At 48.3% G+C, this 17,280-nt stretch overlaps 1 protein-coding gene across 2 annotated transcripts in view; it reads left to right on the top strand.

Moving 5' to 3' along the window:
- The first annotated feature begins 27 nt into the window (after positions 1 to 27).
- Recql5 (RecQ like helicase 5) overlaps positions 28 to 17,280 on the top strand; it is a 46,825-nt gene continuing 29,572 nt past the window's right edge. For both annotated transcript variants that reach the window (XM_040750060.1, XM_040750059.1), the window contains exons 1-7: positions 28 to 754; positions 3,496 to 3,617; positions 5,893 to 6,411; positions 7,564 to 7,669; positions 8,529 to 8,640; positions 10,659 to 10,821; positions 16,692 to 16,771. In XM_040750060.1, coding sequence (XP_040605994.1) covers positions 625 to 754; positions 3,496 to 3,617; positions 5,893 to 6,411; positions 7,564 to 7,669; positions 8,529 to 8,640; positions 10,659 to 10,821; positions 16,692 to 16,771 — 1,232 coding nt within the window. In that variant the 5' untranslated portion in view covers positions 28 to 624. The remainder of the gene's footprint in view (positions 755 to 3,495; positions 3,618 to 5,892; positions 6,412 to 7,563; positions 7,670 to 8,528; positions 8,641 to 10,658; positions 10,822 to 16,691; positions 16,772 to 17,280) is intronic.

Below are 17,280 nucleotides of genomic sequence, written 5' to 3'. Positions count from 1 at the left end.
CGACGCTTGTAGACGTCATCAGCGCGGGACGGAAGTAAGCCTTTGCGGCTCTTACTGGGCTGGCTTCTGGAGCGGGCTGGCGTCTGAGTTAGAGTTAGCGTGTCGTGTTCGTTTGAGGAGCTGCAGAGCCCCCATGAAAGAGCCGGGTCTCTGATATCTTGGGAGAGCATTCGGCTGGTGGAGGGCGGAAGCGGTTGGCTTGAGGGCTCAGAGGAAGAGCAGGGAAGGGAGGTGGGGGCGGGGGCCGGTCGAATGGTCTCTAAGGCTCTGCTTCTAGAACAAGGACCCTAGAAAAAGGGTTCCACGTTCTCCTGGCAGCTGTGAAGACGGTTGTGGGCTTTTGTTGTGGTCCAAGTTTCTAGGTCTCTTCTACTGGCCTGGGATAGTTCAGTGTTGGTTGGTTTGTTTATTTTTTTTCATCCTCCAGGAATGTATTGCGTGAAGCAATTCAACCTTGGGTTTCACCGCGTGAGAATGATATGTTTAAGTGTAACGTAGCAAGCAGGTTATGATGACAGAGGGGACACCGGCAGTATTTTAAAGTGGAGCGGAGCATTTTTCGTGACAGCCTTTTTTGACCGCCTTTGCTTGTTAACCCTTTTGGCTGCTGCTTTTTTTGCTAAAATGAGCGCCCACCCTGTCTCCACTCCCTTGGACCGGGAGCGGCGAGTCCGGAGCACCCTGAAGAAAGTCTTTGGATTTGATTCTTTTAAGACACCTTTACAGGAGAGAGCCACCATGGCTGTAGCGAAAGGTAACCTGTCCTGTTCTGCACACTCCTGGCCATACTGTAGTGGCGCTGTAACACGACACCCTCTCCTTGACACTTCCCAGCTGGTCACCCGTGGTCACCCTCCCACTGGCTTGGAAATCTTTCACAACCGAAGCTAAGGGGTGTTTGCTGGTGATGGGTTTCTGTTTCTTATTTATTTATTGACAGTCTGTGTAGCCCTAACTGGCTTGTAACTCCCTGTGTGCATCTGGCTGACCTCAAATTTGAGCCCATCCTTCTGCCTCTGGATTGTTAAGTACTGGGATTACAGGTGTGGGACATCGTGTCTGGGTGTATACAGACTTGGAGGTTTTTGTTTTGGTTTTTGAGACAGGGTTTCTAAAGCTTTTGGAGCCTGGCCTGGAACTCGCTCTGTAGACCAGGCTGGCCTCAGACTCACAGAGATCTGCCTGCCTCTGCTTCCCAAGTGCTGGGATTAAAGGCAGTCGCCACTACTGCCTAGCCAGAGTTGGAGTTTTAATAACAGAACCACCCACACTTGTTCTGGGTTTTTTGTTTTTTATTCATAGCAAGACGTACAGATCGTCTTTGAAGTCTGTTCCTAGACGCCCATTCTTGTTTGTATGTAGTTAGTACCAAGGGTGGCAGCGATGCCTAATCTTGATATTGACCTGTGTAACCGTCTCACTGAAGACTGGGTAGTTTGAGTTCCAGATAGAGGGGAGTACAATACTGTAGCTGGAGATAAGGGGGCTGAAGTTGTCCAGGTGGGAGTAGCAGTGTCATATTAATGATATGTTTATTTTTTAACATTTTTTTCTTTTTGTTTTTCAAGATAGGTTTCTCTCTGTAGCCCTGGCTGTTCTGGAACTCACTATGTAGACCAGCAGGCTTAGGATTTAGACATCTACTTGCCTCTGCCTCCAGAGTCCTGGGATTAAAGGCGTGAGCCTCCACTGACTAGCAATAATATGTTTATAAACAGACTTCTGAGTGATAAAAATTACCTTGCATTAGTTCACAGATGTGCCCAGTATTCTGCTTCCCTGGCTGTTCAATCCAAACACTCATGTCCCAGAAACTGAAGACTACTTAATCTTTGTATCATTCTTTTTTGGAAACAGGTTCTCACTAAGTGGCCTTGGCTGCTTAACTGGCCTGGAACTCGCTCTGTAGACCAGGCTGGCCTCAGACTCACAGAGATCCGCCTGCCTCTGCCTCCTGGGCACCGGGATTAAAGGCATGCACCACCATGCCTGGCTCTTCCTCTCTTTGCCCTTCCTCCCCCAAGACAGGCTTTCTCTGTGGATCCTTGGCTGTCCTGGAATACACTTTGTAGATCTTTTTTTTTTTTAGCACTGTTCAGGAGTTCGAGAACACCAAGAAAAGATCCCTAGACTCAATTTGGATTGTAATTAGCCAAATTTATCGAAGCTGCTAGCAGGGCCACAGTCTCTAACCCAGATCGGAGACATGCCACCTAGAGGTGGGAGAAGGAAGGGCTTTTAAAGGCAAAATCCACAAGCACTGTTTCAATCTGCCCAGATTAGACGGTTAGGGTGACCTCAGAATAGACCTTGAGCCTGGGAAGCAGAGGCAGGCGGATCTCTGTGAGTTCGAGGCCAGTCTGATCTACAGAGTGAGTTCCAGACAGGCTCCAAAGCTACAGAGAAAACTTGTCTCAAAAAACCAAAAGAAAAGAAAAAAAAAAAGACCTTGAATATCTGCATAAACAAATTATGAAGCCAGTATCAGCAGGCAGTCATCACAACAAGCAGATGCCCATAGCTGTGCATTTCTGGTGGAAGTCAAGGAGTCAGGGTTGCTGGGAACTTACCTTCCAGGAACTTGAGTCAGAGGCAAGCTGCAGTTAAGTACGAGATGGCTGCCTGTGACACAATGGAGCTCTTCAGCCACCACAGTACCATTGCTAGAAGTACCGGGAAGCAGCTATGCCCCCCACTCCACCACCAATGCAGGCCACAGCGCCACTGTTAGAAGCAGTTTGTCTGAATGTCTATGTCTCCCAAGGTCCTTGCCCTTTACATAGAAATGGCGGGGAAGGGAATAAACGTTACACTGAGATGGTCCCATGTGCAGACACTCAGCCAAATGCTTTCCTAATATTTTCATTTGATTTGTAACCACCAGGGCCAGACTTAGCCATCCAGGTCTGTAATCCCAGCATTTGGCAAACAGGGTCAGGAGGGTCATGCATGTTCAAAGCCAGCTCAGCCCACATAGCAGGTTCCTTTTTTACATTTAATTTTTTTTTTTTTTTGAGACAGGGTTTCTCTGTGTAACAGTCCTAGCTGTCCTGGAACTCGCTCTTTAGACCAGGCTGGCCTCGAACTCACAGAGATCTATCTGTCTCTGCCTCCTGAGTGCTGGAACTAAAGGCGTGCACCACTACTGCCTGGCTTAATTTTAATATTCTGATTGGTAATTTGGGAATTTCACAAAATGTACCCTATTACCCTTACTTTCCAGTCCTCCCAGGTCTGCCCCCCACCTTTATGACCTTCCCACCCCCCAAACAAACCATTGAAAAAGTTCAATTTGTGTCGTCTATATAGTCACTGGAGCATTGTCAAACTCCCTGTGCCCCAGCCCTTTAGAGAAAAGTAAGTCCTTCCCCACTGCCTCTAGTAGCCATCTATTGGTGAACCCCCCTTTAATAACAACAACAACAATTGTTCTTTCAACAGTCTTCATGGAAAAGCAGGCAGGACATACTGGAATGTCATCTTCTGTCTTTGCAGGTGACAAGGATGTTTTTGTATGCATGCCCACAGGGGCAGGGAAATCTCTGTGCTATCAGCTCCCTGCCCTGTTGGCCAAAGGAATCACCATCGTCGTCTCTCCTCTCATTGCTTTGATTCAGGTGAGTCTTGGGAGAGTGGACAAGAGATCCCAAAAGGGTCATGAGGGAGAGGGAGTTTTGGCTTGTTTGTTTTGGTTCAGTTTTCAGATAAGCGCATATGGCATGTTGAATATAGTCCCTTCCCTTACTCCCCTGCCCTATTCTTGCCCCTCACTCTTGTTAGTTCTCTTTGCCCCCCCTGCCTAATTCTGTCACACATGGTTTTTTGTTTTTTGGTTTTTCAAGACAGGGTTTCTCTGTATTGTTTTGGAGGCTGTCCTGGAACTCGCTCTGTAGTCCAGGCTGACCTCGAACTCACAGAGATCCACCTGCCTCTGCCTCCCAAGTGCTGGGATTAAAGGCATGCACCACCAATGCCCGGCCCTGTCACACATGTTTTTAAGAACATTTTTGTTACATTGTATTTATATCGGTTGTCTTCCTTCCACCATATGGATACAGGAAATTAAACTCAGCAGACACCCTTACTTGTAGATCCATCTTGCTGGCATTTGTGGTTTTTTGTTTAAGCCTAGGCTAAATTTGAACTTCTGTCCCTGCCACCTGTGCACCAGACCCACCTTGAAGAGAAAGGATTTTATAGCTAGAAATCCCACCTATTGGGCTGGAGAGTTGGCTCCGTGGTTAAGAGCACTTGTTCTTGCAAAGGACCAGGGTTCAATTCCTAGCACCCACATTAATTCTCACCACCTCCTCGGGCACCAGGCACTCACTCATGTTGTACACAGACATACATTCAGACACATACAGACAGACAGACACACACCCACACGCGCACATACAGACACACACACTTACAGAAATTTCACTTCTTTATTTGGCCTTTGCCTCTCTGATTTGCTCAGTAACTATACTGAGTTTCTCTATTGCCCAAATGTGGGGTTTTCCACTAGTGCATATCATTGTGGTGGGTCACAATGAGTCTTTGAATTTTTTTGTTTCTGTTTGTTTTTACCTGTTTGAGACAGGGTATTATTGTGCAGCCCTGGCTGACTTTGAGTACTATAGATAAGCTGGCCTTGAACTCACAGAGATCCTCCTGCCTGTGTCCCCTGAGTGCTGGGATTAAAGGCGAGCGCTGCTCCATCTGGTTGAAGTTCCTTGCTTCTGTTGTTTATTCTCCAAAACCAGTGTTCAACCATACCTCTACATGCATACATTCCCTCCTGTGTGTACTCATAACAGAAAGAAGATATGAATGGTACATCAACAAATTGATATAGGGAGACCTGGAGAGATGGCTCAGAGGTTAGGAGCACTGGCTGCTCTTCCAGAGGACCCAGGTTCAATTCCCAGCACCCACATGGCAACTCACAACTGTCTAACTCCAGTTTCAGGGATCCAGCACCGTCACACAGACATACATGTAGGCAAAACACCAACGCACATAAAATTAAAATAAGTAAATTATTTTTTAATTGATATTGGAGAGTGCCTGGTGTTTTATTTTGACACAGATATGGGGATGTACAACAGAAAAAAATGGAGAGAAACTGAAACTTTTGTTAGTGTCTGTTCTGCAGATGTTCTGGCTGTATTCAGTGCCCGCAGGTGGCATTGAGGAAGCACAACCATGGGTTAGGAGCCGTGTACCTCATAGGCAGAGACTGGAGAGCAGCGGGAACATTTAGCGGATGTTCACTCTGTCCAGGCTTTGCGCCAAGAGCTTTTATGTGCATCCATTTCACTCACTTTTTTCCTTCTCTGTTTTAGAGTCAGGGTTTCTCTGCAGCCCTGGCTGTCCTGAAACTCACTATGTAGACCAGGCTAGCCTCGAACTCAGAAAACCGCCTGCTTCTGCCCCCTGAGTTTAAAGGCATGTGGCATCATACCTGGCTTCATTCTTTCTTTTTTATCTTTTGAGGCAGGGTCCCCTGTAGCCTGGGCTGGCCCCGCACTTAACATGTAGGTGGAGCTAGCCTCAGACTCCTGGTCCTCTTGCTTCTCCATCTGAAGTGCTGAGATTATAGGCACATGCCACCATATCACCTGTGGTCACAATCCTACTCTGTAGTTACTGTGGTGGGAGTGAGGGTACAGATGGCGAATGAGAATGACCTGACTTGGAGAGCAGGTGGCAGTTACGGGAGCCAGCAGTACACCCAGGTCTTGACTCAAAGCTTGTCCTCCCTCCATTCTTCTGTCCGTTCTGGGCAACGAGAAGATCCATTGGAGTGCAGGAGAAGGCTCGTGGTCTGGGCGTAAGATGCTGCTGTGCTTACTGCCTGGTCCTGAGGGCTACTGATGTCCACTGCATATTCTCCTCTACTCTCAGGACCAGATAGACCACCTGCTGGCCTTGAAGGTACAAGTCAGTTCCCTGAACTCGAAGCTGTCAGCACAGGAGAGGAAGGAGCTGCTGTCTGACCTGGAGCGAGACAAACCTCGAACCAAACTTTTGTACATCACCCCGGAGATGGCAGCTTCAGCCTCCTTCCAGCCCACCCTGAATTCCCTCATATCCCGAAACCTGCTCTCCTACTTGGTGGTGGATGAAGCTCATTGTGTTTCCCAGTGGGGACATGACTTCCGGCCTGACTATTTGCGTCTGGGTGCTCTACGTTCCCGCCTGGCACATGCCCCGTGTGTGGCTCTGACTGCTACAGCCACCCCGCAGGTTCAAGAGGATGTGTTTGCATCCCTACACTTGAAGCAACCAGTGGCCTCTTTCAAGACTCCCTGCTTCCGGGCCAATCTCTTCTATGATGTGCAGTTCAAGGAACTCATTCCTGACCTCTATGGCAACCTGAGGGACTTCTGCCTGAAGGCTCTTGGACAGAAAGCTGATAAAGGGGTGAGGTCTGGGGTGGGGGTTCCTAAGTGCTGTCTGTAGCACAGACACAGCTGCTGTTTTCAAAGCCCTCTTTCTCTAGTCTTCTTAGCTAGGCTCCTTAAAACATGTGTACAAAGAGTTTCCCCCTTTCTAAACTTAGCATTTACCTTCCTTACTGGGATTCTCTGTGGGAGTCAGGTGAACAGTCCTTGTATGTTTGGCAGGCTGCACAGGGTTTCAGAGAGGAGGCAGGGGCATTAGAAAGACTGGGTTTTGGATTCTTACTTTGGTCCTTTTATTATTATTATTATTATTATTTTTTTTTTTTTTTTTTTTTTGGTTTTTATGAGACAGGGTTTCTCTGTGTTGTTTCGGAGGCTATCGGTCCAGCCCGGCCTCGAACTCACAGAGATCCACCTGCCTCTGCCTCCTGAGTGCTGGGATTAAAGGCGTGCACCACCACCACCTGGCCCTTTTATCATTATTATTATTATTATTACAATGCTGGGTCTCACTGTGTACCCTAATGTAGATCAGGTTGGCTTTGTCAGAGATTTGCCTGGTCTCTATTGCTGGGATTAAAGGCATGTACCACACACTGGGCTTTGGTGCCACGTGAGCCTTTAGTCCGAGCACTCAGGAGACAGAGGCAGGCGGATCTCTGTGAGTTCGAGGCCAGCCTGGTCTACAGAGTGAGTTCCAGGGCAGGCTCCAAAACAATACAGAGAAACCCTGTCTCCAAAAACCAAAATCAAACAAACAAAAAAAAAGGCATGCACCACTATGCCAGGATTGGTCCTGCTTATTTTAAATGATGAGCCCTGTTGATTGTTCAGCCTAAGAGGACACTGAACATTGGCAAGAGAAAGGGGGCTTTTTTTTTTTTAAAGATTACCTATTTTTTTTTTAAGATTACCTATTTATGTATGTGCATTGGTGTTTTTCCTGCATATACGTCTGAGGATGCATGATCCCCTGGAACTTGAGTTTCAGACAGCTGTGAGCTGCCATGTGGGTGCTGGGAATTGAACTCGGGTCCTCTGGAAGAGCAGCCAGTGCCCTTAACCCACTGGGCCCCCTCTTCAGTCCGAGCGTGGGGCTATCGAAGCAGGCCGTGCCCTAGTGAGTGGTTTGGTTGTGCCATCCTTCCCTGATTCTTGTCTTCCTGCTCAGCCGTTATCTGGCTGCGGCATTGTCTATTGCAGGACGAGAGAGGCTTGTGAGCAGCTGGCTGTGGAGCTCAGCAGCAGGGGTGTGAGCGCCAAGGCGTACCACGCAGGTAAGAGGCCAGGCCTCTAGGTCCCCTTCACTGTCGCACGCTTCTTTAGCACACCACCTGTCCCTTAGGGCCTGCACAGTACGGTGCTCTGTTTCCTTTTCAGTCCTCTAGAAAGTTGTGACTCTGGGATTCTGTCTTCTGCCCTCCGCCTGCCCGGCAGACAAAGGCTTTTGTTTTTATGTGGCTGGGTATTTTAGCTGCAAGCTTGTCTGTGTACCACTTGCGTGCCTAGTGCCCACAGAGATTAGAGGACATCGATCCCGTGGAACTGGAATTCCAGATGCTTGTGAGCTGCCATGTGGGTGCTGGAAATCGAACGCCAGTCCTCTGGAAGGACAGCTGTTGCTCTTAACTGTTGAGGCTTCTCTTCAGCCCCAGTTGATGTTTTTTGTGGGCTCAGGTATTACAAACAAACAAAAAAAGACCACAGACTTTGCAGACCTATGGACTTAAGTCCTTGGCTCTCGTGTTTACTGAATATTATGTGCCACTCATGGGCTAAGTTTTTTTATTTATTTTTGTCTTTTTTTTTTTGTTTTGTTTTGTTTTTTTTTTTTGAAGCAGGACCTCTGGCTGTCCTGAAACTCACTATGTAGACCAAGCTTTGAACTCAGAGATCCTCCTGTCACTGCCTCCCAAGTGCTGGGCTTAAAGGCGTGTGTCACCATACCTGGCTGGCTAGTTCAGGTTCTGTGAGATTACGTGCTAGGTTTGTGGTCATATGGATAAAAAGTGATGAATTCAGGGTATAAGTTAAGTGACCAGGACAGTGTCAACCCAAGATAACTTCTCACACCCCAAAGATAAACCCAAGGGAAATGTGAGTAGTTTTCCTTGATTACCTTCCCCTCCTTTCCAGGACTGAAGGCTCCTGACAGAACACGGGTACAGAATGAGTGGATGGAGGAGAAGGTCCCTGTAATTGTTGCAACCATCAGTTTTGGGATGGGCGTGGACAAAGCTAATGTCCGGTAAGCTCTGATTCCTGCCTTATGTTCCCAGTTGGGGCGTGGCTTAAAGTGGATTGCCTGGTGCTGTGTACAAAGTTCCAAGTCCATGTGCTTGTTTAGTGCCAGTGAGGAGGAAGGCCACCAGGGGAATCCCTAGGATATAGCCTGAATGCTGACAGTTTCTGGGTGACCTGGTTCTCCACCCAGGGAACTTGGCAGTGTGCTGTCAGGTCATCCACTAACAATCTGGTTCACACCCATCTTTCAGGTAGAAAGTAACTATTTCAGCCTCCCCAAGGGAGTCAAGTGAAGATCTTATTGCTTACACCTTATTACTGTTCATCCACAGTCAAGAGCTAGGATTCATCTTCGCCTGAGTCTCACTCTGGCAACGCTGAGAAAGGGTTTGACTCTGGGAAAGCTCAGGGACTACTGCCTGGAGCCTTTGTCCTCCCACCAACAGTCACGTCTTCTGCATACGTGCCATTAGCCCCCAGCGTGTCACCAGTGGGAATCAGTCGCTGTAACCACTGGGATTGCACATTTGAAAACACGGACTGGAGTCAGGAGTTGAACCCTGGTCTGCTGTGGCTTATTAGCAGTCAGCTTTAAGTCAGACTCCCTTGGCTCCAGTCCTCGCTCCATATGGTATTCTTACAGACTTGCCTCTCTGGTCTCCTATATCATCTCTGCAGTCAGCTAACTCACATAATGGTCACCAACAAATGAAACGTAGTGGCTGATGCACAGTAGGTACTTTTTTTTTTTTTTTTTTTTTTAGTTTTTCGAGACAGAGTTTCTCTGTGGCTTTGGAGGCTGTCCTGGAACTCACTCTGTAGACCATGCTGGCCTCGAACTCACAGAGATCCGCCTGCCTCTGCCTCTCAAGTGCTGGGATTAAAGGCATGCGCCACCGCCCGGCGCACAGTAGGTACTTAGTGAATACCCTCTTCCTTCGCCAAAGGGGCATAAAATAAGGTCATGCAACTCATAAGTAACAATATTTTTTACTTTTATCTTTATTGTGTGCACGTGCATGTGAACATGTGCTGGAGTACACACAGGCCAGAAATGTATGTCAGATCTGGGGCTGGAGTTACATGTAGTTGTGAACACTCAACATGGGTGCTAACATTTAAAGCTGGGGTCTTCTGCAGGAACAGTACAGTTCTTAACTGCTGAGCTGTCTCTCCAGCCTCTGATCTTTATTTATTGAGACAGGGTCTAACTGTGTAGGCCTAGCTAGCCTGGCACTCCCTATATAGAGCCGACCAGGTTGGCTTCATACTCTCAGATGCACCTGCCTTTGCCCCCTGGGTGCTCTTGCTAAAGGTGTGTGCCAGCATGCCTAGCCTGAATTTTTGGTTTTTCAAGACAGGGTTTCACTGTGGAACAGCCCTGGCTGTCCTGGAACTCTCTGTAGACCTCAAACTCACAGAGATCCACCTCCCTCTGTTTCCCAAGTGCTGGGATCAAAGGAGTGAGCCACCACCGCCTAGTTTGCCCAGCCTGTTCTTAAGTCTGGTGTTTTATTCTGGCCTCTGGGTTTAAGGGTTTTTTTTTTCCCCCTTTTTATTTTGTGTGTATGGGTATTTTGCCTGCATGTATGTCTGTGCACCACTGGTGTGCCTGGTGCCTACAGAGACCAAAAGAAGGGATTGGATCCCCTGTGTCTGGAGTTAAAGGTTGTGAGTGCTGGGACTCACATCCTAGTCTCTGGCAGGACAGCCAGTGCTCTTAGCCATTGGGCCATCCCCTCAGGCCTGGCTGTTGTTTCTGTTTTGTTTTATTTTGTCATATTTTAGAATTTCTCCCATAATGGTGCTGTGGCCTCTAAGTTGGGCTGCTCTATGGCAGAGAGGCCTGTTGAGGGCAAGGTGTGTCACCCAACCAGCTCTGATGCACTCTGGGGTCTGTGTCTTGGGTGTTAGTTCCCCTGTAGCTGGCCACCAGAGAGGAAGAGCGTCTCCTGGCTGGATCACTCCTCCCTGGAGCACCCTGCTCTCCCATCATGCACCTTGTCCTTTCGTGTCCTACAGGTTTGTTGCCCACTGGAATATTGCCAAGTCCATGGCTGGCTACTACCAGGAGTCTGGCCGTGCTGGCAGGGATGGGAAACCATCCTGGTGTCGTCTCTATTACTCTAGGAGTGACCGAGACCAAGTCAGCTTTCTCATCAGAAAGGAAATAGCCAAACTTCAGGTAAGTCCTGGGCAGTAGATGCCCATGTTGTCTGAATCCACCGTTGTGAGCCCAGAGAGAGCGTCTGTAAACTAGAGGGCAGCATACCCAAGGGGAACTGGTATGTGTGTGTGGTGAGCAGGCTGCTGGCGGCAAAGCTGGGTTAGGACTTCTCTTTGTCAGTGTTTAGCTTACCTGAATATCATCTTGTGTATGTGCTCTTAAATGCGGTCAGACTCATTCCTGTCCTATTTTATTTTATTTTTTTTATTTTTTATTTTTATTTTTTGGTTTTTTCGAGACAGGGTTTCTCTGTATTGTTTTGGAGGCTGTCCTGGAACTCACTCTGTAGACCAGGCTGGTCTCGAACTCACAGAGATCCACCTGCCTCTGCCTCCCCTGTGCTGGGATTAAAGGCGTGCGCCACCAACGCCCGGCTCCTGTCCTATTTTAGTGAGCTTTGTTACAGAAGTGTTTTTACATGGTCTCTGTTTTTTGTTTGTTTGTTTGGCTTTTTTTTTTTTTTTTTTTTTTTTTTTTTTGGTTTTTGGAGACAGGGTTTCTCTAGCTTTGGAGGCTGTCCTGGAACTAGCTCTTATAGACCAGGCTGGTCATCATCTCACAGACATCCGTCTGCCTCTGTTTCCCGAGTACTGTGATTAAATGTTCTCTGTTTTTTTTTTTTCTTTAACCACTTAATTTTTTCTGGTTATTCAATTATTGATAGAAAGCCCAAAGCAGGCCTGGTGTTGGTGGCACACGCCTTTAATCCTAGCACTCAAGAGACAGAGGCAGGTGGATCTCTGTGAGTTTAAGGCCATCCTGGTTACAGAGCGAGGTTTTTGGGACAAGCATTTGTTATGAGGACTAGGTTGACCTGGAAGTCACTACATAACTTTGGTTGACCTTGACACTCAATCTCCCTGCCTCTGTCTCCTGAGTTTGATACCATGCCCAGTTGTTTTTGCTTTTAAAAATCTTGAGTTACGGCCTGACAAGATGGCTTAGCAGATAAATGTGATTTGACTGCTACCAAAACGGATAAACTGAGATGGATCCCAGCACCTAAATGGTGGAAGGAGAGAGCAGACTCCTGCAAGCTGTCTCTGACCTCCACATGCACAGTGGTGGTCGCACCATGCCAAAGCATGGGAATTTCAAAAAAAAGTCGCCAGGCATGGTGGCACACGCCTTTAATTCCAGCACATGGGGGGCAGAGGCAGGTGGATCTCTGAGTTTTAGGCTAGCCTGGTCTACAAAGTGAGGTCCAGGACAGGGCTACATACAGAGAAACCTTGTCTTGAAAAACCAAAACAAACAAACGAATAAATAAATCGAGATGATTTTTTTCTTCTCCCAAGAACATAAACTATTTTACTCTTAATTTTACAGCTCAACATTAGAGCTCACACCGCACACTTGTGAGGCCAAGTTCAGTTCCCAGCACCACGGGAAGCAAACAAAACAAAACCCAGAAACGAACCCCGATTGTGTGGTGTCTACTCACACTATAGCAGTCTAGCCGAGAAGTAAGACGGTAATCAGATGATGCTTGTACACAGCAAGGAGGCTGGGCTATTGGGCCCCGGGCCCCTGGCCAGTCTAGCCGATATATGTCAAGGGCGATAGAGGAGGACATCCAACGCTGACCCCTGCCACGCTCTACGTGACTGTGAGCATGAGCAGAGTACATGCTACACGTGTACACAAACGCGACAGACTTGCCGTGTTTGCTAATGGATATGTGGTAATTTTTAAAAAGAGAAAAGGGCTGGAGAGATGGCTCAGAGGTTACAAGTCCTTGCTGCTCTTGCAGAAAACTTGAGTTCTTATCTCAGGCCCCTCCAACCACGTGTGACTTCACCTCCAGAGCGTCAGCCTCTTCTGGGCACCTACACACACACACACAGACTCCAACCACGTGTAACTTTACCTCCCTCTTCTGGGCACCTGTCCACACACACACACACACACTCACATACACATACACACATTCCAACCACGTGTGACTTCACCTCCAGGGCGTCAGCCTCTTCTGGGCACCTCCACACACACACACACACACACACACACACACAATTGTATGCAATTATTTCTGATCCCCACCCAAGTGATAATAGAGGAATAAAGGGATAAACTCACGAGAGTAAGGAGAACAGGAGGGAAGAAGCAAGCAGGAATGTCAACCAGTTGTGCAGATATAGCCCGGCTCTCAGGAATGTTAGCCAGAGATAGCCCGGTTCTCAGGAGGCTGAGAGGAGAGGCCAGCCTAGAAGACAGAATGAAACTGTATCTCCTGAAGCAAAACATTGGCTGGAGAGATGGCTCAGAGGTTAAGAGCACTGGCTGCTCTTCCAGAGGTCCTGAGTTCAATTCCCAGCAACCACATGGTGGCTCACAACCATCTGTAATGAGATCTGGTACCCTCTTCTGGCATGTAGGTAGAACACTGTATATGTAATAAATAAATACATCTTTAAAAAAAGAAGCAAAACAAAAACAGAGAAAGAAAAGGCAAATGTCTGCTTAGAAAACCCTAATCTATAAGACTTCATAAAAGCCAGGCGTTGGTGGCACACGCCTTTAATCCCAGCACAGATCCACCAGAGGCAGGTGGATCTCTGTGAGTTCGAGGCCAACCTCCAAAATCATAGAGAAGCCCTGTCTCGAAAAACCAAAAAAAAAAAAAAAAAAAAAAGAGACTTCATAAAAAACAAAACCTGGGGTCAGAGATAGCTCAGTGACTTCATTCCCGAAGAATTCAGTGCCCTCTTCTGGTCTCCTTGGGCACTGCATGCACATAGTATACAGAAATGAAGGTAAAACATCCATACACAAAGACAAAGCAACACTCATAAATAAATCAATCTTTAAACACGTATGCAAAAATACATGCAAAACCTGGGGCTGAAGAGATGGCTCAGTAGTTTAGGGCACCCATATGGCACTCACAACCATCTCTAACGTCATCTTCAGGGGATCTGATGCCCTTTTCTGGCCTCTAAGGGCACCAGGAGTATGTGTGGTGCACAGATACACACAGGCAAAACACCCATATACATAAAAAAGTTAAAACAGGAAGACCGCCCTCTGTGCTGGGGAGATGGCTCTGGAGGCCAGATGCTCGCCAAGCTCGTGTGAAGAAAGCCAGAAAGCAGCCGGGTGCTGGCCTGGAGCAAAGTCAGAGACACTGCTGCAGGCGGGGCTCAAGAAGGGTTTCAAAAGTCAAAATGACCGACAACCTCGGGCTCCTGTGGAAATGAGTTATCTGTCATGTCAGAGCATTCAGGGTGAACTAGTGAAACGCTGACATCTAAAGCCAGGGCAGGGAGAAGGAACTGTCTCAGAGGAGACAGTGCAGTAGGAAAGGGAAATAAGAAACTGTAACCCTGTGGTTCAGCTTGGAACTGTGTTGACATAGCCGCAATGAGGAAAAGACTGCTATCACAAGAAATTTGGGGCTCCAGGTACAGCTTTGTGGTCGGACTCTGGCCTAACGTGCATGGAGGAAGCCCCAGTTTAATCCCTAGCACTGCACATAATAATCAGTATTGCCGGGGTTTGAACCCAGGTTCTGGTGACTGCTAGGCAATTGCTGTGTCACTGTGCTAGGTTCCTAACTAACATAAAAAAAAAAAAAAATCAGCGCCGGGCGTTGGTGGCGCACGCCTTTAATCCCAGCACTCGGGAGGCAGAGGCAGGGGATCTCTGTGAGTTCGAGACCAAGCCTGGTCTACAGAGCAAGTTCCAGGACAGGCTCCAAGACAATACAGAGAAACCCTGTCTCGAAAAAACCAAAAAAAAACAAAAAACAAAAAAAAAAAAATCAGCAAGCATGCATGCCTTTAATCTCAGCACTCAGGAGGCACAGACAGGCAGATTTCTTAGAGTTCAGGGCCAGCCGTATCTATAGACTGAGTTCCAGGACAGCCAGGACTGTTACACAGAGAAACCCTGTCTTGCAAAACCAAAATAAAGAAACAAAACACAACAACATCAACAAAGATGGGGCTGGAGAGATGGCTCAGTAGTTAGGAGTCCTGGCTGCTCTTGGAGAAGACCCTGGTTCGATTCCCAGCACCCACAGGGCAGCTCACAACTACTTGTAACTCCAGTTCCAGGGGAACTGATGCTCTTCTGGCCTCTGGGCACCAGGCACACCAGTGGTGTGCACCAACACATGCAGGCAAAACATTCATGCACACTAGTTAAAAATGAATAAGACTTTTCTGTCTTACTGTTTATGTACATGAGTGTGCTTCAGGAGGCCAGAAGAGGGCATCCGATCCCTTGGGACTAGACTTACAGATGGCTGTGAGATTAGTGTGTGGGTGCTCCTCCACAAGAGCAGCGAGTACTCGTAACTGCCAAGCTATCTGTCGGACACCCTAACACTTTTTGTAGACTAGCATACAAAGTAATGGGTTTCATGATTACCTCTGCACACATGCAGTCATTAACTGCTTATTTTTATGCTCTCAGGGCCCTTTGTTGTTGCCGCTTCCCACGAAGTGTGCATTTTTGCGTTTTTGTGTGTATATTTGGGGGGGGGTGTTGAATGACCTAAACATAAAAAGTCAATATTGCTTCAGGTATCCATTTTCTGTATTTTTATTTAAATTTTAGGCTTTATTTGATGTTCGTAAGTATTCACTTGCATGTGTGTACATGTATGTACATGTACCACATGTGTGCCTGGTTCCCAAAGAGGCCAGAAGAGGGGTGGATCCCCTAGAACTGGGGTTGCAGATGGTTGTGAGCCACCATGTGGGTGCTGGGGTTTGAATCTAGGTCCTCTTGCAAGAGCAGCCAGTGCTCTTGACCACTGAACCATCTCTCCAGCCCCTCTAAGGTGAGAATTTTTTTCTTACATTTATTTATTGGGTATGAGCCTATGCCATGAGTACTTGTGAGGTCAGAGAACACTTGTAGGAGTCAGGTCCCTCCTTCTGCGTGTGGATGCTGAGCTCAGAGAGTCAGGCTCAGTGGCAAGTGCCTACCCAGTAAGTTAGCCATCTCACTGACCCTAAGTTGATATTTTTCAAAGGAACTTTTGGCAATAAATACAGAAAGGACCAATATGCACGATCTTATCTGCCCAAGACTAACAGGTTGTATTCTCTGGTATGTACATTAGCATATATGTTCATAGATGTGTAAGGGCTCAACCCTGAATTCATTGTTTACACTGGGTGGAATCATAATTTCCCAAATGTCGGTCCAGGGCCCATTGCTTGAGAATCGCTTTTTTTTTGGAAATGACAGCTCTCAAATGCTCCCGTCCCAGAAAGTCCAGGGCAGTCGTGGAGGTGCTGACTATCGACAGACCTGGAGGTGCTGACTATCGACAGGCCTGGAGGTGCTGACTATCGACAGGCCTGGAGGTGCTGACTATCGACAGGCCTGGAGGTGCTGACTATCGACAGGCCTGGAGGTGCTGACTATCGACAGGCCTGGAGGTGCTGACTATCGACAGGCCTGGAGGTGCTGACTATCGACAGGCCTGGAGGTGCTGACTATCGACAGGCCTGGAGGTGCTGACTATCGACAGGCCTGGAGGTGCTGACTATCGACAGGCCTGGAGGTGCTGACTATCGACAGGCCTGGAGGTGCTGACTATCGACAGGCCTGGAGGTGCTGACTATCGACAGGCCTGGAGGTGCTGACTATCGACAGGCCTGGAGGTGCTGACTATCGACAGGCCTGGAGGTGCTGACTATCGACAGGCCTGGAGGTGCTGACTATCGACAGGCCTGGAGGTGCTGACTATCGACAGGCCTGGGCACTGCTTGCTGAGCGCCTCTCTTGTCCTTTTGTGTTTTCTCGTTCGCACTTGCTGTGAGAGCGCACGCTGTGACTCTGGGGGACTAAGTGGTTGCTTCTCTCTGCAGGAAAAGAGAGGGAGCAAAGCATCTGATAAAGCCACCCTGCTGGCCTTTGACGCCCTGGTGACCTTCTGTGAAGAACTGGGGTGAGTGGGGCTGGGCATGCGGTGCGGCACGTGGTAGATAGAGCATCTGTGTATGCAGCGGGTGCAGGACGCTGGGCATGCGGTGCGGCACGTGGTAGATAGAGCATCTGTGTATGCAGCGGGTGCAGGACGCTGGGCATGCGGTGCGGCACGTGGTAGATAGAGCATCTGTGTATGCAGCGGGTGCAGGACGCTGGGCATGCGGTGCGGCACGTGGTAGATAGAGCATCTGTGTATGCAGCGGGTGCAGGACGCTGGGCATGCGGTGCGGCACGTGGTAGATAGAGCATCTGTGTATGCAGCGGGTGCAGGACGCTGGGCTTCATCCCCCGTGGCCTGCCGGCTCCTCCGAGGGCAGAGAGATCATTTCCTCTCCCACCAGTCATTACTTTACCAGCTAATGCAAGCTAGCCCCTGGGCCACTGAGGGTCCCTGCTTGCAAAGCTCGTATTTCAGGCCGCGTGGTCAGGATCCTTCCTTTTTACTTCCGGGGTCACCGAAACTCACTC

The sequence above is a fragment of the Mesocricetus auratus genome, unplaced genomic scaffold (assembly GCF_017639785.1).
Source record: "Mesocricetus auratus isolate SY011 unplaced genomic scaffold, BCM_Maur_2.0 Super-Scaffold_100007, whole genome shotgun sequence".
Classification (NCBI taxonomy): domain Eukaryota; kingdom Metazoa; phylum Chordata; class Mammalia; order Rodentia; family Cricetidae; genus Mesocricetus; species Mesocricetus auratus.
The sequence above is the reverse complement of the archived record's forward strand: the minus strand, read 5'-3'. Positions and strand labels throughout refer to the sequence as shown.